Raw genomic sequence first — 22717 nt, forward strand, 5'->3', positions numbered from 1 at the left:
TGCTGTCAGCCTGGGGAGAAGTCTCCAGTGGAGTTCCCCAGGGATTTGTGCTTCAGTGATTTCTCCATGGTTGACTACAATGCCAACAAAAGAAAAAATACAGAGTCAAAATGAACAAAAGCAGACTTTTAATGGTGCAGCCATCAGCTTCCACAGTTAACCCATACCCTTTGCCTTACAAAAGCTTAGATTAAGCAACTATCACTGTCAAGTGAAAACATAAGGAAAGGAAGATGATCATTCAACTCTCAGCTCATTAGAACAAAGGTGAAAGACTTGAGCTATATTACACATGCATATTGAGTCAGACCAAGTTTCTTCACTTCACATACTTTCTCCAACCTGTTCCCCTGAACAAGGCTAATAATACTCACAATCTGTTTCTATCTTGATTCTTCCAACTAGTTAGGAAACACACAGTTACTTTAAACCCTCCCCACCTTATACACCTACTCCTCTAGAAAACAGGCATGTCATGATTTGGAATATTGCTTTGTTACTAAGTCAAAGAAGCGATGTGGTATAATTTACAGAAAGATGGCATTAAAGCCAGCAAGACCTGGGCTTCCTGCAACATATATTGACTGTGTAGCCCTGGACCATTCATTTGACCTCCCAGTGCAACTCTCTTAAGACAATAAATTGCCAAGAAGTAGTGGATTTCATTCATAAAAGATATTTCTTCACCTGGAAGTTCTCCATATCAATGAAATCATAAGTCCAGTCATTATTCCATTTTAACCTAAATTTTATATCACAGACTCTCAGTTGAAAGGTTCCTCAGAGGTCATACCTGGTTCACTCCAAACCTGAACAAGAACTCCCCCTCCAACATACCCCAAGTGGGAGTCCAGCTTGTGCTTGAAGCCTTCTAGTGAGAGGAGCACAGTGCTTCCTAGGACATCCTGTTCCATCTTTGGGCAGCTCTAATTGTTAATAAGTTTTGCCTTTTTGAAACTTCTATCCATTGGGACAATTACTTCTGTTTTCTGGTAAATGGTGAATGATTCTAAACCTTCTTCCATGTGCCACACCTTGAAATACGTGAAGGTGGCTACCATACTCCATCACTTTTAAATCTCTCTTCTCCATTTTAAGCAATATCCTCAAATGAAATGACTATTTAATCATAGTCTCATAGTCTATGCAGCAGGATTTAATTTTCTGGACCAGGTATTTGTATGAATAAGATAACACTTTGTAATCAGTCAAGTTTAGCTGAGACCATATTTTAACACAAACAGCTTATAAATATGGCCTAGATCATACAACTCTTCAGGGGTGTTGCAGAATTAGGCTAAGGGTTAGACTCAAATAATGAAGAACAAGATATTAGGATCAGTCAATTAAACATAAATAACTTTCTACAGAAGGTGGCAATGGACAAAAAAATAAGTGGATTAATGAAGTTTGTAGATGACAAAAAAAGTGAAACATGGGATAGGACTGTTTCCTTGGAAAATCAGAACAAAATTCCAAAGCTGCTGAAAGGCAAAATCTGGTACAGAATTAAAAACAAACAAACCCCAAACTCCTTCACAATTAGAGTTACTCAGAAATAGAAAGGGCTTCCTCTGAAGGTAATGAGTTCCCTGCCCTTAAGGTGGTTTAAGAAGAGAATGACTGACCATCAGTTGCTAAGAGGATTCTCCAAGGAGGGTTGTATTAGACATTTAAGGTCTCTTCTAGCTTAAGATCTTACAATAATGTTGGCAAACTGGAGATTTGGATAGAAAAAAACACAATAAAATACTCATATGTAGAGAACTTCAAGGTTTTAAAGAGCTTTACAAATATGTTCTCATTGAATCTTTAAATTAAAACAGGTATTATTATTCCTATTTTTACAAATGAGAAAATGGACTCTCAGAGAGGTAGAGAAACTGTGGCCTCAGAGATGACTAGATTCAGTGATCTTTCAAGAATATCATGGAGGGCTCTTAAGGTTCAATAAAGGACAGATACAGGGTAATTACAAATGGGAGGAAGAACCAACTACAAGGAGGAAAGAGCTAGCAATATAAGTAGTAAGGATCTGTTTTTAACAGCAGGATGCCAGAAAATCAGGTAGAGCTGATTCTCAGTTCCCTCTCGATGCATACTAAAGTAGGGTCTGTCTTATATTCTCAAGTAATTTTTCTATCTTAGATAAAATTCCTATTTCTGCAGTTCATAAGAAAATTATCTGATTAAAACAGTTACCACCAAAGTGTGAAATTCTGCCAGACTTAACCCTTAGGATCATTCATTTAGAGATGGAAGAGATCTTAAACATTATCTAGTCCAATTCCCTTATATTATAGAAAAGGAAACTTATGCCCAAAGGGGTTGTGATGCAAAATATCACAGATACTAAGTGGAAAAAATAGGGTTTGAACCCATGACCTCTAATTCCAAAATCCAAAACTACTTCCATAAGATTATGCAGGATTCATCCATAATGAAAAGTCAATAAAGCCAAAGATAAGATACCTTATCTGTTAAATGACTTTACAAAAATCTGGTTCCTTTTCTTTTCCTTTTTTTTCTTTTTTCTTTTTTGGTGAAAGGCATGAAGAAGGTGGAGGAAGAATGAAATAGGTCAATGACTGGTGTTAGGAAAAGCAAAATCCCTGATGGGTATCTGTGTCTTCCTCCTGTTTTATTTGTTTTTTTTTAGAAAGCAAACCCCAGTCAGAGTTCTCCTGTTTATCATGTCACTGATGTCCCAACAACTCCTGTTTTTGAGCAGGTTAAACTGGATGTTTTTCCATGGAGAAGAGTATCATTCTTGAAGTTTGTTCACTGCTTTTTGAAGATTATCATAAAATTCAGCCATACTGTGAGGGAAAAAGGAGTTCACCACATTCTGGGGAAGGTAGCCACTGAGGTCAGTCTGAAAGAAACTGACAATGTGGGCCTTGTTTGGTTCCCTGTGAAATCAACAAACATATATTATTATCCCATAGATACATACGTAAGAGAAATATAGTATGTGGTAGAGAATTACAGATCTCCCTTTGGAAGTGAGCTGAAGAGGTTATCTAGTCCAAAACATACAACATGTTGGCCATGTTGTTATACAATCTCTTCTTAAATATTTCCCTATCTCACAAAGTACCCCATTATATTTTTGGCTATCTCAAATTCTTAGGAAGCCGTACCAAATTGTAAGCTGAAATTTTTATTTTTTCTCACTGATCCTTATTCTAGCAGCTGGTGCTATAGAGAATAAAACATTTCTCTACCCCATGAAAATAATTTAAAAAATATTAGAGGAAATCTGTAACATCTACCTCCTCACTTTCTCCAATTCCTTGTAACTTCCTTCTCTTCTCGTGCCTAATTCCCCAACCCCAATTTGGCTGTTGATAGGATCAGCAGTAATAAAAAATCAAACTAGATTCTTCAGACTGAAGGTTAGATATTTCAGAAATCAAGAACTTTTAAAAGTACTAATTACTTATGCAATTTCTCTTATGAAAATGTATATTAAGCGAAAAAGCCAACAACATATTCCGTATATGAAATTTTAAGTTTTGTTTATGAAATCCAAATAGGCAGATAGGAAAGAATTCAGGGGAGTAATCATAATGCCTAATGCAGACATGGCTGGTCTTGTCTTCCTCAACAAAATTCTTTATTGGAGATGTATTATTGATCTTACATCTAAATACCAGGGGCCACTGTGTAAGCATGCTGTAATTAGAAAACTCAAATGATACCTACCTTCCCAGTTGTCTCCTTCACTACCTTGTTCTTCACCTTCTGAGCCCCTGCTCTCTTAGATGGTAAAGCAGGTGTGTTCCCACACCAATCCATAGGGCAGAAGGGGCCTTCTACTTATTGACCAAGTAGCATTTGTGAGCAGGAAAGTTATCTATCCACTCACAGAACCTAGGGAACTTGTGTAGGTAAAAGATATAATAAGGCTCATATAGAAGGTAAATGGCCAAGGATGTGAACAGACTGGAATAAGGTCCTATAGCTCTGTATTCTCAGCTACATATGCCTTGTCACCAAGAAAGCATGGCCCCCAGTGGTGACGTATGTGTCTCTTCCACATCTTGTCTCTTATGTTTGGAACGTATTGCCTACTCACCTCTGCCCCTTGTGTACTTTACCTTAAAGGTCAACCTAGGGCCTTCTTTAGCATGCCTTTCTTACTCTCCCTACATAGCACTCTCTTCCTCCTTAAATTATCTTGTACTTCTTTATCTGTTTTAATGCTATATCCCAAGTAAAATCAAGGCTCCATGAGGGAGGGGGTTGTTTTTTGTTGGTGTCTCTACATGCCTAATTTTTAGCATATTTGATAAATGTTTGCTGAATTTAATGTAAGAGGAAGAGGGTATGGCTTCAGTATATTTCAGAGGTTTATAAGTCTAAATAATTCAAAAACCCAATAAAGACTAAGTCAGTCAAATAAAAAACAAGACACATACTGAATACATACTGACTTGTCTAAGACTTATCTCATCAAAAAAATGTAACTGAGTGAAAACATCTTAGTTACCCCAATGAGAATCATATTCTACATTTCATTCCACCTCAAAATGATATCTTTCCAGTATGGAAATCATAAATAATTAGAGTTGCCAATAGCCTTTGAGAACATCTTTAGTTGCTGAAGAGACAGAAGAGATCTGAGAGATTAGGTGATTGGACCAAGCTCACACAGCAGATGGCAAATAAGAGTGGGAGGTAGCAGGAGCTGTTGGACTTTCAATGTAATGCATCCTTTTCCCCCAACTAGATCATAAGCCCCCTGACAGCAGGGATCATGTATCCTTAGCCCTGGCCAAGTGCCCCGCACATCATAGGTGATAAATGTTTGATGATGATGGGGATGGATACCTCAAATAGTCTTTCACTCTTGGGTATGAACTGTAAGCAGATATTCTTCCATTTTCAATTGCTAATGAATGCGGAATATATGGAACATGATGTCAGACTTGACATCTTGTTAAACTTCTTTAAGAGAACTAGTGAAATATCAAAAATACTTCATTTACAAAGAAGTCATAATAAAGGATATATTTCATTCCATGACTCCTGGTTGTGTCAAAGGATGCGCTAAATGGTGAACAGAACAAGCTCATGGTTCTCCTACGGATCCTAGAGAATGGTTCCTTCATTTTGATTCTAGCTCATGGTACTGTTGTCAAATGTTTCAGGGAGCAGGGAGGGGAAGGTGAAAGAAGTCAAAATCACATTCCTAGTAGAGGTTCATTTGGCCTCTTCTTCACTGGCAAAATGGGAATTATCTCTGTAGGGGGTCTTGAAGCTAGGAGATGTTGCTCAAATCCTGACTTCACTCCTGGGGGAGTCGGGAGAAATGATTCCATTTCACTTTCCTTCTCTACTTATTACTACAGAGCTTTGGAAAAGTGCTTTGAAATCATTAATATGCTACAGGAATAAAATATCCTTACTAGACAAAGATATATAAAAATATTCTAAGGTTTTTAAAGAAAGATAACATGGACAAAATAAGTCAAATAAACATATTCGTTGAATGCCTACATCTAGGAAAAGTTTTGTCTTCCTCCTCTGGTTCCCCAAATTCTCTAGCTCCTAAGAATGAAATCTGTGCAAGACATGAAATCCCAGCCAAAACACCCCTGTGTGTCAAGAAAGGAAAGCATGAAATGGTAGCCCGGAGCCCAAGTCCATGACCTCGAAAAGTTCTTATAACAGGGAAAACAAAGAAACAAAAAAATTATTCCTATTTTAGGCATCGTTCAGTTGTTCTTCAATCATGTATGACTCTTTGTGATCCCTTCTGGGATTTAAGCTACTGGAGTGAGTTGACATTTCCTTCTCCAGTTCATTTTATAGATGAGGAAATTAAAGCAAACAGGGTTACGTGACTTGCCCAGGGTCACACAGTAAGTATCTAAGGCAGGATTTGAACTCACAAAGATTAAATCTTTCTGACTCCAAGCCTGGCATTCTATCTACTGTACCACTTAGCTGTCCATGTGTTTTAGGCATCAGAGCTGCAAGAGACCTCAGAGGTCACTGACTGCAAACACTTTTCCCCTTTATTTTACAGCTAAGGAAGCAAATGAAGCAACCTGCCAAGAGGTCCCATACCTTGGTAGGGGCAGAGTTAGGAGTAGAACACAGATCTCCTTTCTCATCTAGGGCTCTTTCCACCACACCATGTGCTGTGGCAGCTATGATATCTTTAAAGTTTATAATTGTCTACCTATATATTTTTAAAACTACTTTTAAATGGTGTTTCTAAAAAGACAGTTGTGTTGAATATGTTATTGGTTACTGAGATACACATACAAACACAGCATGGTAAGGTGGAAATGACAATGGATTGAGAGCCAGAAGATGTGGATTTGAAACCAGGCCTTTTTTTTTTTAAACTTCTCAGGGTCTCAGTCTTCTTATGCTAAAACAGGATTGTTGGACTAGATAACCTCTAAGGTCCTTCCAAATTGAAATCCTGGGGTAGCTAGGTGGTACGGTAGATAGAGCACTGGTCCTGGAGTTTGGAGGACCTGAATTCAAACCCAGCCTCAGACATTTGACACTTACTAGCTGTGTGACCTTGGGCAAGTAATTTGACTCCCATTACCTCACCAAAAGACCAAACAAACCAAATTGAAATCCTATAACCACAAAAACCTCACCAAAATTGGGAAAGTAGCTTACACATATAAAAATGGAGTATAGACACTTCAGGAGAGAAAGGCCCTTGGCTTTGGAGTCAAAGGGTCTGGGTTCACAGTTCAGTCCTATTGCTTTCTAGCCAGGTGACTTTGGGCAAGCCAGGTCTCAGATTTCCTATCTGTAAAATGAAAGGGTCACCTTTGATGTCTCTTTCAGTTCTATATCTATGTTCCTATAAATCCTTCCTTTCCCCTCTTCTTCAAATAAAAAAGCACTGCAGAATTTAGTCAGCAGATGTCTTCGGGTGTGTTACCTGGCACAGCCTTATGGGCAGGGTCATGTTGAGCAGTACAGGAATTAGAACAGAAAATGGTAGTGAGAACTGAGTAAACTACACTGACTCATCTTAACTTGTGACTCAGTTCTGGAGCTAATCAACTTCCCTATTCAGTTGTGGGTCTAGTCTAATTTCTGTCGTGTGATAAAACTTTATTCAATTATGGGAATTGTCAGAAAACTTTATTGCTTTGTTTGAACATAACCTTTCATGCCTGGGTGGCTGGATCACCTCTTCCTGTTACTTAGAGACCCTTAACTAAGGACCTAGATTGTGTTGACCAGAAACCCAGTAAAATCCGAAGATTGATGCGAGGAATTTTCTCACTATTATATACCTCAAGTAGCTCGTAGGTCTTATCTGAAAACTGGCCCCTTACTGGTCAATCACCTACCATTTCCATGTTCCTTTGACTGAATACAGTCACTTACAGAGAATAGGAAACCTCTTTTTTTTGATTTCAAGAATTGTACCTGTTTGTTTCCCCTCTCCTAACTTGGAAAGTCCCTAATCTTTCCTCCAATTAAAAATCAGGTTGCCTAATTTTGTATCCTGGTTAATTGTTTCCTTTTAATTAATTAGTCTTATTTGAGTATTTGTTTTTAATACATAAAAAAAAAAATCTGTCCCGTGCCAAAGCTCAGAAAGGCCACTGGCCCCAATTTTTTATGTAATTGTTATGCATTGATTAATAAATTGATAGGCTCAGAAACTCAAACCTTTGTTCCCTCAGTGATTCCATCTCTTACTTACCATAACAAGCAATCTAAAATCAACTGATAAAGATTTAGTTAAGGAAAAGTGACCTAACTTCAGTATGGAGAGGCCTCATTTTTAGTACTAGCTTCACCACTGACTGGATGCATTCTTTAACTTTTTTTGTCCCAATTCCTTAAAAATTATAGGCGGGAGAAATAGACAACAGTGGCAAGTAGTCAATTTGCTTTCAGGTTACAAATTATTTTTTATACTATTGAAATCACAAGTCTTGTCCAGAATTACCAACATTATAGACCGCTGCAAAGAAAGCATTTTATAAACCTTAAAGCATTGTATTGGAGTTGTTTGTTCATTTGTCTTGAGTAATATAATCCAAATTTCCAAAGTGGGTTCTGGCTTCATATTTGAAAACATTTCTTCATTTTGCCCATTTTAACATATGACTACCATTTCACCCTGACTACATACGCATGTGTGTATGTGCTCATTATGCTCCCTCCTCCCAACACACACACATATACATATATATATATATATATATATATATATATATATATATATATATATACACATAAATATATGGATGGAAAATTGGTGGAGTCACTTTATGCATAAAAGACAACAGATTTCTTCTTACCCTGGAACAGGTTCACAAAAGCAACCACAGGGATGATTAAACCCTCTCACATAACCTGATTGTGGAGGACAAGGTGAATAATCCACGTAGGTAGCTAGAAAAAAAGAACAGAGAAGTAGTCACTGACCTTGACTTGGCAAGCAGGACATTCAGATGACTTACTCTATGGGATGCCACAGGAAGGGGGTGAAGAGAAGCAGGCACATAGTGGGCTGCCCAGGATCAATCTGTATCAATGTGAACAGTATGCCACGGAAAGGGAATTTCAGGACACAGGTGTGAGAAGAAAAGAGAATGAAAATTTCAAGGACTTGTATCTGTTATCAGATTAAATTCCTAGAGTGTGTCCGGAAGCATAGATTCTGAAAGCTGCAAGAACCTTAGCAATCATCTGCATATAGGAGATAGTAGAACTAAAAAGGGGCTTTGAAGACCCTCCAGTCCAACTTCCCTATCTCACAGCTGAGGACACTTGAGTCATAACCAGCAAATGACTTGTTTCAAGTCACACAGGTAGTAAGGGGTCAGAGCTGAGCTTCTTACTCTGTGCTCTTATTATCACCTAGAACAGTTCAACCTCCATGATAAGAACTCTGAAGTGCTTATATTGGATAATGATCTCTTCCTGTACTTTATTCCTCTTAAACTTATTCTTATCTTCCCTATGACCTGTAATCCCTCAACCCCTTAGTTCTTTCTCAGGTCATCACCTCCACTCTTCTTGTTACACCTTCCTCCCTGCCCAATCTCGATAGCCTAGTGACTGATTTAGCTACACTATAAATGTGTTCATACTTCGTTGCCAAAGACCATGCCATCAGAGAAATGATGACACGACTTGCACTTGACTTTGCTTTGAGTGAGGGAGGGCTGTGCAGGTCACCAGCCTCACCTCTTCTCCAGAGCCACCTGAATCCAGTGACCAGATATTCATCAGGGTGACTGGAAATGACTGGAGATGACCCAGGATGAGGCAATTGGGGTTAAGTGACTTGCCTGAGGTCACACAGCTAGTGAGTGTCAAGTGTCTGAGGTGAGATTTGAACTCAGGTCCTCCTGACTCCTGCACTGGTGCTCTACCCACTGCACCACCCAGCTGCCCCTAGCTACACTACACTCCCTACTTGAAAGGCAACAACAAAAATAGTCCCTTCTCCCAAAGCTCACAGTCTAACACCATCATCAGGTCTCCAGTTGCCTTGCCATATCACCATTCAAGCCTTTCCAAGCATATATTTGTATTTATTCCTCTGTGATCATGTTGTTCTGCTTTAGTAGGATGTTATCTGTTTGAAGTCAGGTCGTGTTCTGTGTGTTTGGGCATCGAGGGCATAACATTGTGGCTGTTCAGTTTTTTCAGTCATGTCTGATTCTTCATGACCCTATATGGGGTCTTCTTGGCAAACATACTGGGAGGTTTTGCCATTTTGGATTATGACAAATACGGGTTAAGTAATTTGCCCAGTGTCCTACAGCTAGTTAGTGTCCGAGGCCCATCACTCTATCCACTGGGCCATCTAGCTTCCTAGTAAAGAGCAGGCATTTAACTATTGCACAGTGATCAGTAATCTTTTAGTGGAAGCCTCCTCCGATTCCTGTGCCTTCCCTCTGTTAATTATTGCCTATTTATCCTGTGTATAGTTGCTTTACGTATGCTAGTTCGAGTATCGTCTCCTCCATTAGATTGTAAGCTTCTTGAGACAAGGGACTGTCTTTTCCCTCTTTTTGTATGCCCATAACTTATTACAATGCCAAGTATACTGTGGGTGTTTAATAAATGTATATTCATTGATGAATGCCACTAAAGTAGCTTTGGTGGTTTCTGATTGCCTCTAGGACAAAACATTAGCATTTCTATTTGGCATTGAAGAGTTTTCATGATATGGCCCAAACCCATCTTAACGGATGAATTTCCTATCATTCACCTTCATGTACTAGATTTCCAGCCTTACCTGATGTTCTCCATACACCTCTTCAAATCCATGGCTCTTGAGGAAAGTCAATGAAAGCTCCTAAAAAGACCACTTTTCTGATTCCCTCAGTTATTAGTCCTTTCTACCTCACCTCCCTCCATCCCCTAGGTTACTTTGGATTTCTTTTACATGGTTATTGACTTCTCCTAGTACATGTTGTGTCTGCTCAGAAGAATGTAAGTTCTTTAAGGCCAGGGTTGGTTTCATTTTCAAAAGCACCCACCATACTACCTGACATGGAGTTAGATGTGTATTAATGTTTGCGAAACTGAATTGATTAGGGAATCTCATTAACAGGTTATTTGGGGATTAGTGCAGCTAGCACAATGTCTTCTGCAAACACATACATGTCTGGAGGATTTTTTAGCATCTTGAGGAAAGCCCTCTTTCCTTTGAACTTTCCCCTGGAAGGTCCTTCTGTTTCAGAAACAAATGCTCTTGCATCTCCCAGTTTAATGATTCCTTCGATACTAATCACCAAAGTTTCCAACACAGTGATTTCCATCAGTATAATTATACTAGTATAGGAGGTTCTTGTAGCAAAGTAGCATTTTATGCTATTGAATGAAATGTTCACTTATTTGTCTTTTAAAGAAAACAGTAGAGCTTTGTTGTTTTTCTTCTACAAATGTACACCACAAACATTGCAATACCAGATGACCAAATGTCTCATGAAATGACATTTCTTTTATCTTTGGATCCTTTTAGCAACTCATATCAGAGATAAGAAAAACCTCAGAGTTCACTTAGTCCAATGCATTTCTGAATAAGAACCCTGCTCTGCAACATATCCTCTAAGTCTCTGTCTAGTCTTTGTTTCAAGACAACCTGTAAAGGGAAACCTTCCCCTAGAGTTGGGGGGGAGGGGGTGAGAGAAGAATTTTTTTGAGGGTTGGGATTTCCAAGGAGAGCCTTCCATTTAGTTACAATTTCCTCTTGCTTTCTGGATCACTGAATCATAGACTAAAAGCTGGAAAAGACCTCAGAGATCATTTAGACCTACCCCTCACTATAAAGGTGAGGAAACTGAATCTTATAGAGGTTAAGAAACTTCACCAAGATCACAGGTAGTAAGCATGAGAGAGTGGATTTCAACCCATGGACTGACTACAGAGCCCATGCTCTTTCTGCTTTAACATCATTTGGAGCGAGAATCTTAATATTCATATGATTCAATTCCCCCAGTAATATGTCCCCTGGGGCATTGCATGAAGATTTGGAAAACAAATGGCTAGTTTAATGTTTAGAGGTTGTCTTAAAAATCGTGATTCTTAGCACTTCCCCATGCAGCTTCCATTCTTTTACTTTGCCACCTTCACTGTAGAATTGAAAGGGAATCAAGGAGAACTCAGCACCATTTTATATCTATATTTGTTTCATGGGTTTTGATGGTCAAAGAACTCATGAGCTAATGGCCAGTCTATAAGTGGTGAATCTTTTCATGCTTAGACTGGTCTTAAGAAGGCCTATTTTTTGTTTTCTTAACGATTGAAAATCTTTGGTTTTTATATCACCTCCATTTTCCAATACATCCTTCTTCCTTTTTCTAGAGAGCAATCTTTTTCTAGATCTAGGTCTAGAGAGATGATCTCCTCCTAGAGAGGAATCTCTTATTAATGAAGAATAATTAAGAGAAAAAACTTTATCAAAATTAGCCAACATATTAAAAGATTCTGAAATTATATATGGTGTTCTATACTCATAGTTCTTGTTTTCTAGAAGGCTTTTCTAGCATAATAGAAACTGCCAGAACTTGAGTTCTTCCAGCATAATCTTCAATAATTTATATCACTTTCAATAAATGAAAAGTTCCCAGAATAGGAATTTGTGGAGGACTAGATAAGCACATAAATAATATATTAGAAATTAGCATTTAAAGACATGATAGGATCATAGAGTTGAAGGAGACATTTACCATGTCATCCAGAGGTAGCTAGGTGGAGTAGTGGTTGGAACACAGGGCCTTAGGTCAGAAAGACTTGAATTGAAATTTGGCCTCAGATACAGGCTAGTTATGTGACCCCAGGAGAGTTACTTAACCTCTATCTGCCTCAGTTTCCTCAACTGTAAAATGGGGATAATGACAGTGCCTTCCTTACAGGGTTATTGTAAGGATCAAATGAGATAATATTTGCAAAGGACTTAGCACAGTGACTGGCACAAAGCAGGTGTTTAATAAGTACTTGTTCCCTAGACCATGCAGAAGCAAAATGATACAAGGCAAAAGATACAATTAACAAGGAAGTTCACTAGGAAAAACAGGAGATAAGAGGTATTGCATTCTTGCAGGGTTGATGCTACATCATTTTATGCTACTCATTATTTTAGCACATTTTTTTATTCAATTAATTTATTTTTACTCTTCAACTTTCATTTCCCTAAGATTTTGAGCTCCAAATTTTCTCCTCATCTCCCCTCCTCCCACCTCAACAGCATGCATTCTGATTGCCCCTTCCCCCATCTACCCTCCCTTCAATCCCTCCTCCCCCCACTTCTCTTATCCCCTTCCTTTCTATTTTCTTGTAGGGCAAGATAGATTTCTATACCCCATTACCTGTATGTCTTATTTCCCAGATGCATGTAAAAACAATACTTAACATTCATTTTTAAAACTTTGAGTTCAAATTCTTTCCCTTTCTCCCTCTCCACCTACCCCTATTGAGAAGGGAAGCAATTCAATACAGGTTACAGGTGTAGTCATACAAAACACTTCCATAACAGTCATGCTGTGAAGGACTGCATTTGCCTCGATCCTATCCTGCCCTCCACTTACTCTTTTCTCTCTTTTGACCCTGTCTCTCCTCAAACATGTTTACTTCTGATTACACCCTCCTATTTTCCTTCCCTTCTATCATCCCCTTCCCCCTCCCTCACTAACCACGGACTCAAAATAAAAGTAAACTCCCAAATCAGAAATTCTGTGCTCTGATTTCTCCCATAGGAGTCCTCCCTCCCTCCACCCCCACTTGGGAGACGGGATCCCTACAAAAAGCCAAAATAGAGAACTGATTCTCTTTGGTAACTTAAAAGAACAAGGAATGTCATCTGCTTAGAGAGGGGTGGGATGGGATGGAACAAAGTACCATTGAAAGAAGAAAAGACAAGGTTGAAAACAGTTGGTGTAGAGGAGACAGGAAGTCCAGGAAGTTCCCTCTCCCCTCCCCTCCACAAAGACAGCTGTGTAATGGTGAGGGCCCAGGGAACACAAGCTAATATTTTCCAAAAGGCCCACTTTCTTCAAGAATCATTGTATTAGATAGTCAATACACAAACACACACACACACACACACACACACACAAACATATTGAAATGAAAAAAAAAAAGACACAAGGTCATAGCTCACCATTAGAAGTTATAGTCCCATCATCGTATTTCTTGAGTAGTACCAGGTCTATGAAATCTCTAGGAGAAATGAGTTTCATGGCAGCTGATGGTGTGATTGTTCTGGTTATGAAAAGATCCTGCCAAATTTAAGGAAAAGAATTATCTGCAAAGTACCTTTTCAATAAGCAAATCCTCGACACTTTTTAAAAAATCATAGTCATACCCCACCCAACATAGGGTCATAGTTCTAGAGCTGGAAGAAATCTTAGAGGTCATCTAAACAAGAAATGTCAACCATGCAGCCTATGGGCCAAATGCAGTCCACAACACTACTGAGTGCAGCTCAGACCAGATAATAATGTAATTGGGAAACGCTTAACGAAATAAATGAAAAAGTCAATAAAACGTGGAGTAAAACTGCATTTTAAAATTAAATCAACAGTTGGCCTTCAGGGATCTTTTATGTACGGTTTAGTGGCCCTATTTCTATTTGCAGTTGATTCTTCTGATCTAGACCAAACCCTGGATGAAAAAACCCAGGCCCGGAGAAGTTGAGGTTAAATGACTTAGCCTAAAGTTCCATAAGTACTAAGCAGCACAAGATAGGATTCTAACTCAGGTCCTGGCAGTCCAACTTCATTGTTCTTTCCACTTTATCAGAGTAATACAGAGTTGGTGCTGTGCTTTAGGAAACGATAGTAATGTAACAAAAAAGGAATAAGACATTTTTAAAAAAGACTACAAAAGAAAAAATATCAGGGAGTAGCCCCAATGTCACTAGGAACTATGGGAAAGCCTCCGAAGAATCCTCTCCCAAGGAATCAGAAGAAGCAATGGTTGCTGAGAATCAGATCTCAAGCCTCCCTATAGGTGACTGACGCTCCACAGTCTCTGAAGAAAAGGTTGCTCATTGGGGAGTATCTCTTTTTCTGAGTTCTCTTTGTTTTCCTCAACTTGAAAAAATAACTTTTATTCCTTGGGGTGGGGGGAGGGAATAAATAATAATAAGGTAAAGCTAGGAAGGGGAAAAAAGTGAAACAAAATACAGGAGAAATGAGAGGAGTCTGTAACTGTCAGCAAACTCGTTAAAGTTTAGAGGTGCTGGGACCATGAAATAGTGACATGAAGGTCTTGCCCAAATGAATTTGACCCAACCCTTCTTTCAGCCAAAGAAAAACAAAGTTTATTAAAGATCTGCCATATTGGGTATACTCTTAAGGAATCGGAGCATTTGTATCACTAATGCCAGTGGGCCAAAGTGAATCTGAGCACTTTCAGGAAAACTAGGTGGATCTAATATACAGAAAGACTGAGGGAGGGATGTAGGGGTGGTCAAGTAGTCTGGGTTGACTGAAGGAGGAGCTGTCTGTCTAAGGCGGACCTTGATGGGACTGGGGCGACTAGAGATCGGGATTCCAGGAAGCAAGAAAATACGATTTTAATAGGATCAAGAGTGGCAAGTAGCTGGAGGCAATCCGGAGGTAAAAGACAGTGGAGGGCTAGGCTAAGGTTAAGGGTAACAGAAAATTGGGCTCGGCAATAATGAAAGGCTTATAGCCTCAGGGGAACACCAGATCAAGTGGGAAGATTCAAGGAGAGTTCAAGGTGGTTCCCAGACCACTTTCACATCCACAGAGAAAACATGCTTTGCAGGCATCATGCATTAGGGAACAAAACTCACACTTTTTAGCTTTACACTTCACAAACCATCAAGAATCACAGAAAATCAGAACTTTAGAAATCATCTAAGTCAATTTTTCCTGGAATGCACAACATATCTGGCAAGTGGGTTTTTTCTTATGTGTAATCAAATGTAAAACCCATTTAGCAAAACTGAAAATATTAAGAAATGATATTTTTTCCTAAAGCTCTTTCCAGACTCCAGGAAGAACCCACTGGAAAGGTGGGTGTTAGGCTGAAGATAAAAAAGTCTTTCTAAGAGAAACAGACAAAAGTTGACAAGCAGATTAAATTGTGGTCTAAATAAGATCTCCAACCTCTCCTCTCCAACCTTGAAACAATTGAAATTAGGACTCATCCAAAGGAAAATTCTCCAGTTAGATTTCACACGGAGATTTCTGGCAGGATCCCTATAGATTCTTCAGGGGGAGTGGTCCAAGAGAAATCAGATAATATGTTAACCCAGACTATCTTTTCCTTATTCAAAATTCCCATAAATGTCACTTGAAATATTCTGGGATAGACTCTTGTGTCAGGGGAAGGACTATGCCATTTTGGACATCTCTCTTTCCAGCTATAGATGGCTTGGATATTGACTGATCAAGGTTAATTGACTATGGCAGATGGTGCCTAAATACAGAATATAGTATTAATATTCTTTTTCTTGGACACTTAATTTATGCAACATCACTAGTTATCACACAAAGATAAAAGTATCATTATATTAGTTTTTACAGATGAAAAAACTAAGGATCAAAGAGGTCAAGTGAGGTACCCATGATCATAGACCATAAGTGGTCTATTTCTTTCTGTCATACTGTGCTATCTATCTCTCTACAATCTGAAGCTCTCACTGTTATTTCCCATTGGTTTCTGATCAGCCTAACCCTTCTACTGTTAGGCAAGTTGGAGTGACATCACTTTTAAAGGGCAACTTTTCTTAATTCTATTTCAGTGAAACTTAGCATACCTAGATAACTATGAACTTGGAGTTAGAAAGATGAGTTCAAATATAGCCTCAGACATTTACTAGCTCTGTGACCCTGGGCAAGTAATTTAACCTCTATCTGCCTCAGTTTCTCACTTGCAAAATGAGAATGATACTGGTACCTACCTCTCAGGACTGTGATGGGGGCAAAATGAGATTATATTTGTAAAACACTCTGCAAACCTTAAATGCTTGCTATTATTTTTTTTTAGCCTATTTGCCATCCCAGATTTCCTTGGGCTTCAGAACAAATGAACTTGACATCTTCTATAGCTATGGTTAAACTTTTTGATTAAATTACACACTGCTTGCTAGTAAGACAAAATTTAAAGCATAAAAAACATTGGGCTGGTAGTCCAATGGAGTCCAGTCCTAGCTCTTTCATAGAATGATTATGTGATCTTAGATAAGCCATCTCTTTTAATCTTACTTTTCTTATCTATAAAAGGAGGAGGCTCAACTAAATCCTAGAACTTCTAACTTGGATCCATGGGGAGATGGCATGGGGTATAGTAACTCAGTTAAGTAGATTGGGGCACTAGACTTGGAGTCAGGAAGACCTGAGTTTGAATCATGGCTCTGCCACTCACTAGCTGTGTGACCCTTGGCAGGTCACTTCACTCTGGGCCTCAGTTTCCACATCTGAAAATGAAGATATTACATTCTAAGGCTTCTAAAGTTCCTTCTAGCTCCATAACTATGACCCTATGACTTGAGGTCACTTGAGAACACATGAGCACAGAATCATAGATTGAGGGCTAGAAGAGATCTTAGAGGTCATCAAGTTCGACTCCCTTATTTTATAAGTGAAGAAACTGAGTGAGACCATGGCAGAGCCAGGTTCCAAATTCGGTTTTCTGACTCCAAATCTGGGGCTCTCTCCTTTTACTGATTAGGTACTGACAGGGAATGGGCCCAAGCCGAGACCTTTGGCCCTTACCCCATTTATCTAAAGGGCCCTGGAAAATCCCACCTTGAAATCTTCTAGGATTTCCCCACTGGACTGATGTCCCCTTGAGGCCATAAACTTTTCATTATCACTATGCCCAAATCTCGGTTTCCTGGGTTTCCTGGGGCTACTTCCCCATCCTTGATTCCTTTTCCAGGCTTCTGATTACTCCCATAAAGACACTCCCAAGACACCCTCCCTTCCTGCAGATACCCCAGACTAATTGACCACTCTTGGATTCCTCCCTCAGTCTTTCTGTATATAAGATTTATCTTGTTTCCATGATAGTGCTCAGATTCTCTCTAGTCTGTTTACATGAGTGTTAGGTTCAATCTGGCCTCCTGGCATTAGAGATACAAATACTTAAGTTCCATAACAGTCTTCTCAATATGGTATATCTTTAATAAACTTTTGTTTTTCTTTGGCTGAAAGAAGACTTGGATGGAATTCATTCAGGCAGGACCCGGTGTGTCGCTATTTAGGAGTCCCAGCACCCCTTAACCTCAACAGAATCAGGAAGATGGGGTAACTTCCTTTTGTCACAAAGCTAGAACTCAAATCCAGGGCAGGCCAAAGTCCTTTCCAGCTCTAAAATTCTGTGATTTTAGGATAAAAAACTTAACGCCCATAGAATTAATCATTACAGAATGCAGCAATAATAGTTTCATATAAGATAACACTGTCAGGATCACAGGATCTTCACAAAATGTTTAATTTTCTGATTAAGAAATTAACTCTCCCCCACATATTTTTCAATAAGGACCTAATAACATTTGAAAAGAGGATACATAAAATCAAGTCAAGCTTATTTACTCTACCGACGTGGTCTAAAAAACAGAGTGAAAGACACAACTCAACTCCTATCTCAGACACTTGTTAGTTCTATGATCTTGGGTAAGTCTCAGTTTCCTCATCTGTAAAATGGGAATAATAAGAGCATTTACCACATACAATTGGTACAAGGATCAAATGAGCTAATTGCAAAGCACTTTGCTAACCATAATTATATAAATACTTATTGTTGTTATTACTGTCATACTTGCATAAGCGGCTTCACCTAATTGGGTCAGTTACTCTTCATCATTCTTATGGAAAGAAAGGCATATTGGCTTTACATATAATTGAGGTACAGAAATCTTAAGCAATCTCCCCTGAGGTCTTATAGCCAGTCTATGGGGAAACCAGGCTGAAGGGTCACATCAATCATGTGTGAATTGAATCCAGGGAAATTATGTTGCATTACACAGTAGTGAAAGACAATGTAAAAATGTACTGTCATGTTCAAATTCCACAAAACACAGCAGTTAAAGTGGCATAGGGCAGGGCCTAGAATCATTAAGACTCTTCGGCTTGAGTTCAAATCTAGCCTCAGATTAGCTGTGTGAACCTGGGCAAGTCACTTAGCCCTGCTTGCCTCAGTTCTTCATCTATAAAAATGAGCCAGAGAAAGAAATAGTAAACCACTTCATTTGCCAAAAAAATGACAAATGGGGGTCATAAAAAGCGAAACACAACTGAAATGATTAAACAAACAAAAACAAGTGTCACAAGGTCATGATGCATCTCTTATCCCTGATGTGCTTTAGGGATACTATTTATAACAGTGGGGGTTAGTTCTTCATTGCAGAAGAAGACCATGCCATCAGAGAAATAATGACATGACTTGCTCTTGATGTTGTTTTGAGTGAGGGAGGGCTGTGCAGGTCACCAGCCTCACTTCTCCTCCAGAGCCATCTAAATCCAGTGACTAGATATTCATCAGGATGACTGGAGATGACCCAGGATGACGCAATTGGAGTTAAATGACTGGCCCAAGGTCACACAGCTAGTGAGTGTCAAGTGTCTGAGGTGAGATTTGAACTCAGGTCCTCCTGACTCCTGCACTGGTGCTCTATCCACTGTACCACTTAGCTGTCCCTATTATTTATAAAGCAGTGCAATGAATGAATAGAATTTTGAGACCCAGCACCCAGGGTGCTCTTATTTTTTTAAGTTTGATTGATGTACTCTGTTTTTACATTGCAAATATTTCCAGATGTGACTCCCTATCCATGAGAAGTCTCTTGAAACAAAGTAAAAAAAACAATTAAAACTAAAAATACCTGATCTGAAATTGCATGCAATATTCCATATCTATAACAACCTCCCCCAACCTATTTTTTAAAAATTGTTTTTTATTAAGAGAAATCTATGTTCTTTCTCTTCTGTCTCCTCAATCCCATTAAAAAAGAAAAAGGAAAGAAAAAAATCCTTAAAACAGATATGTATAGTCAAACAAAACCAATTCTCTCATTGGCTGTATGCAATAACTTTTATCTCATTCTGCATGCTAAATCTATCACTTCTTGTCATGAGGTAGATAGTACATTTCATTATCAGTCCTCTGGACTTTTAAACAGACATGATGGAAAAACTGCAGTCGAAAAGAAATTTTGAAATACAAATATGGGAGTCAAGAGAAAAATAAAAGGTTAAACAAAAGGACCAAGGAAATCTACAGAAGTACATATACAAATAGACATAGAACCCAAGTAAGGGGGTGGGGACAAAGCGAACAGCCACATGGCTCCAGATAAAGTAGCCATTCTTCTAGGGAGTGGCAGACTAGTTACTTATTTACTTAAGATTGCACCCTATCTTGTTGGGGGTGGGAGGGTGAGGTGTGTAGGGTACTACCAAAATAAAGTACTAAATTCCAGCAAAGCATTAGTGTTCCCACTATGATTGTCTCACCCCTTTTTTGTCATCATGATGCTTTTTATCTAGGAATATCCAAATGCTTGGGCAAACCAAACAATATCAAATGTAAGAGCTGGGAAGGGCTTCAGATGTCTAACTTAACCCACTTATTTCATACATGAGAAAACAGAATCGAGCTAGATTAGGGGTCCTTAGCTGGGGTCTGTGGATAGATTTCAGGAGGTTGATAAACTTAAAAGGGAAAAAAATCACATTTTTATTTTTGCTTAGATCTAAAAGATATTTAGCATTTCCCTCAATTATTTAAAAAAACAATTATGTAAAGGAGTCTATACTGTCAAAGGGGTCCAACAAACAAACAAAATTAGAAAGTTTAAGAACTCTTGAGCTAGATAATCATTGGGGTACCTTCCAGGTCTATATACTAGCAATAATATTTAATGGTTTCATGAGCTCATCCAGCGGTTTGTCATGCTTTTAAAAGCAGTATAGGGATACAGTTCTAACACTCAAGGAGAGACCAGTCATAGAATGTTAGAGCTGGAAGGAAACTGGAGAATCAATCAATCCAATCACCTCATGTTATAGGTAATATAACTGAGACCTAGGGAAACAAGTGACTTGACCAGGATCACATAGATAATAAATGCCAGAGACCAGACTCAAAAGTAGGTCTTCTGATTCCTAATTCAATATATTTCTGACTATTTGGTGCTTCCTTCTAAGAGACATTGTTATAATATGGTGTAACCAGTATCTAAAGAGGTAATAATTATTTTAATTTATTATGTGGTCTGGACCTATGATTTCACTCCTGTGAGGAAATTCTGGTGTGAAAATTTCCTTCACTGGTGAAGATCAGCGACTTGTCTGTAACTTAAGAGTCTGGGAAAGATGCCTGGGGAACTAAGAGGTTAAATGACTTGCCCAAGGTAACACAGACTTACATCTTTGACCAATTCAAGAACTTGAAGCTCTTTCACATTCTCATCCCATTTTGCCCGTAATCCATTATCTGATGGTGCTAAAAATTTCCACACTTCTTCAGGCTTGCCATTTATTATTCCTTCTCCTTTGTACCTGTTTGGGGAAAGACAGAGGGAAATTGGCACTGAGTATCATAGCTCATCTTTGGACAAACTGTTCATATAGATAAGTATGTATGTATATATGTATGTGTATGTGTGTATATGTATACATATGTATGCATGTATAATGAACAGAAAAGCCATTGTTATTGTCTTTTGTCTTCCCAGGACTGTGTTCATTAATAAGTGCTTCTTAATAATGCACTTAATAAATGCTTGTTGAATTAATGAATCACTGAGCAATAAATCCAAGAAGAAACCAAAGCTTATCAGCCCACCTCCTTTTATGCCTGTATATATTTGTGTCTCCACATTCAAGTTCCATTTGATGAAAATGATTTGTCTCAGAATAAGAGATTATATTTCCCAGTAAAATAATTCTGATGGATTGACCTCAAAGGACCCCCTTGTGCTATATATACTATGGCACTTAGTAAGTGAGCAGGATTTTGGGGAGAAAGATTCAGTGTCCTCTATAGTTTAAAGAAACACATTAACTTACAGGTTTCCAGGAAATTCCGTAGAAGGCCTCCAAGAAATTGTGACTCCTTTCTGTTAACAAAATTATTGGGGAAGAGAAAAACACTTGAGAAGGACGTCTCAACCTGACTCAAAATGTCGCTGGAATTTTTCAAACCCCACTAAACCTTCATGTGCTTTACAAAAATTAAAAAAAAAATGTGTAAGTCTTTATACAATTTAGCGTCTCTATTAAAATTCAAATTTCAAGGAAGTGAAAGTTTACTTAACATCCAAGCAGAGCCTGTGCGTTTTCAGAGAAACACAGTTGTAACCTACCTATCTTTGTATCTCCCTTGTCTAGCTCATTGTAGGTGATTCTTTAACATTTGTTGAAAGGAGATTTCTGAAAATAAAATCCTCCTATATGCGGGAGTTCGGAGTTTTCAGCTTGATTCTTCTAGAGCAGTTTCGAGTTCTGAGATTCCAGCGGGGATCTCAGAACTCTGGAAAATTGTCAGGCATGACCGCACTGAAAGGGGCAGCGATCGTTGGACTGAGTCAGACCGGGGTGGGGGTGCTGATGAGGCTTGTCCGGGTACGGAAGCATCATGGAGCAGATGGACAGAAAGTCTGGATCGAGTCAGGGAAGATTCTTTGTTTGGGGTGCAGGGAGCACAGCCTAGGGGTAGTACTAAGTCTGGGAGATGAGGGCACAGGCCAGGAAAAGAGGTAGGGAAATGAATAGGGTGTGGATGAGAAGGGGGCGCAGAGCACAGTGTCCCTCAACGAGACGTGAACTTGGAGGGAGGATGCCCTGTGCCAGCCTGGTGCAGGCAGCAGAAAAAGAGAAGATGCCAAGTCCGCGGCGGGGCCGCCCTAGTCCGACTGTTGTCCCCCCTGGGGCCCCATCACTCACGCCGCTCCGACACGTCTTCCATCCACTCTCATCCCTTCGGTAGAGCAGCATTTTCTCGGCCACTATCCCGGACACCTCAGCTGCCTGAACTGGGTCCATGGCGAAAGAAAAGTGAGCCCTGCGTTACTGAAGCAGGTAGAACCTCCGCTGACAGTCCTCACCACGTGGGGAGGAGTCGGGCCCAGACCCCGCCCCTGCCTCACGGATTGGTCTGAAAATCCCCATTCTTGGGGACCGTCCCTCCCATTTCCCCTATTGGCCCTTCCAGGAGAGGCCTCACGTGGTCTGTCCAATGTAGTCTGGGGTGCTCTCATCGCTTCCTGGCCTCTGGT

The 22717-nt window shown here is 39.2% G+C and overlaps 1 protein-coding gene across 2 annotated transcripts; it reads right to left on the reverse strand.

Moving 5' to 3' along the window:
• Positions 1-111: 111 nt before the first annotated feature.
• STARD5 (StAR related lipid transfer domain containing 5) lies at positions 112-22576 on the reverse strand. 2 transcript variants are annotated; one of them, XM_072619294.1, is made up of 6 exons: positions 22386-22576; positions 21510-21559; positions 20867-20999; positions 13622-13739; positions 8304-8397; positions 112-2912 (listed from the first exon to the last, which is right to left on the reverse strand). In XM_072619294.1, the coding sequence occupies exons 1-6, from the start codon at positions 22482-22484 to the stop codon at positions 2765-2767; spliced, it is 642 nt and encodes a 213-aa protein (XP_072475395.1). In that variant the 5' UTR covers positions 22485-22576; the 3' UTR covers positions 112-2764. The 2 variants fall into 2 exon arrangements, with proteins under 2 accessions (XP_072475395.1, XP_072475400.1); XM_072619299.1 differs by lacking the exon at positions 21510-21559 and having other exon boundaries at positions 22386-22562.
• Positions 22577-22717: the final 141 nt, after the last annotated feature.

The sequence above is a fragment of the Notamacropus eugenii genome, chromosome 1 (assembly GCF_028372415.1).
Source record: "Notamacropus eugenii isolate mMacEug1 chromosome 1, mMacEug1.pri_v2, whole genome shotgun sequence".
Classification (NCBI taxonomy): domain Eukaryota; kingdom Metazoa; phylum Chordata; class Mammalia; order Diprotodontia; family Macropodidae; genus Notamacropus; species Notamacropus eugenii.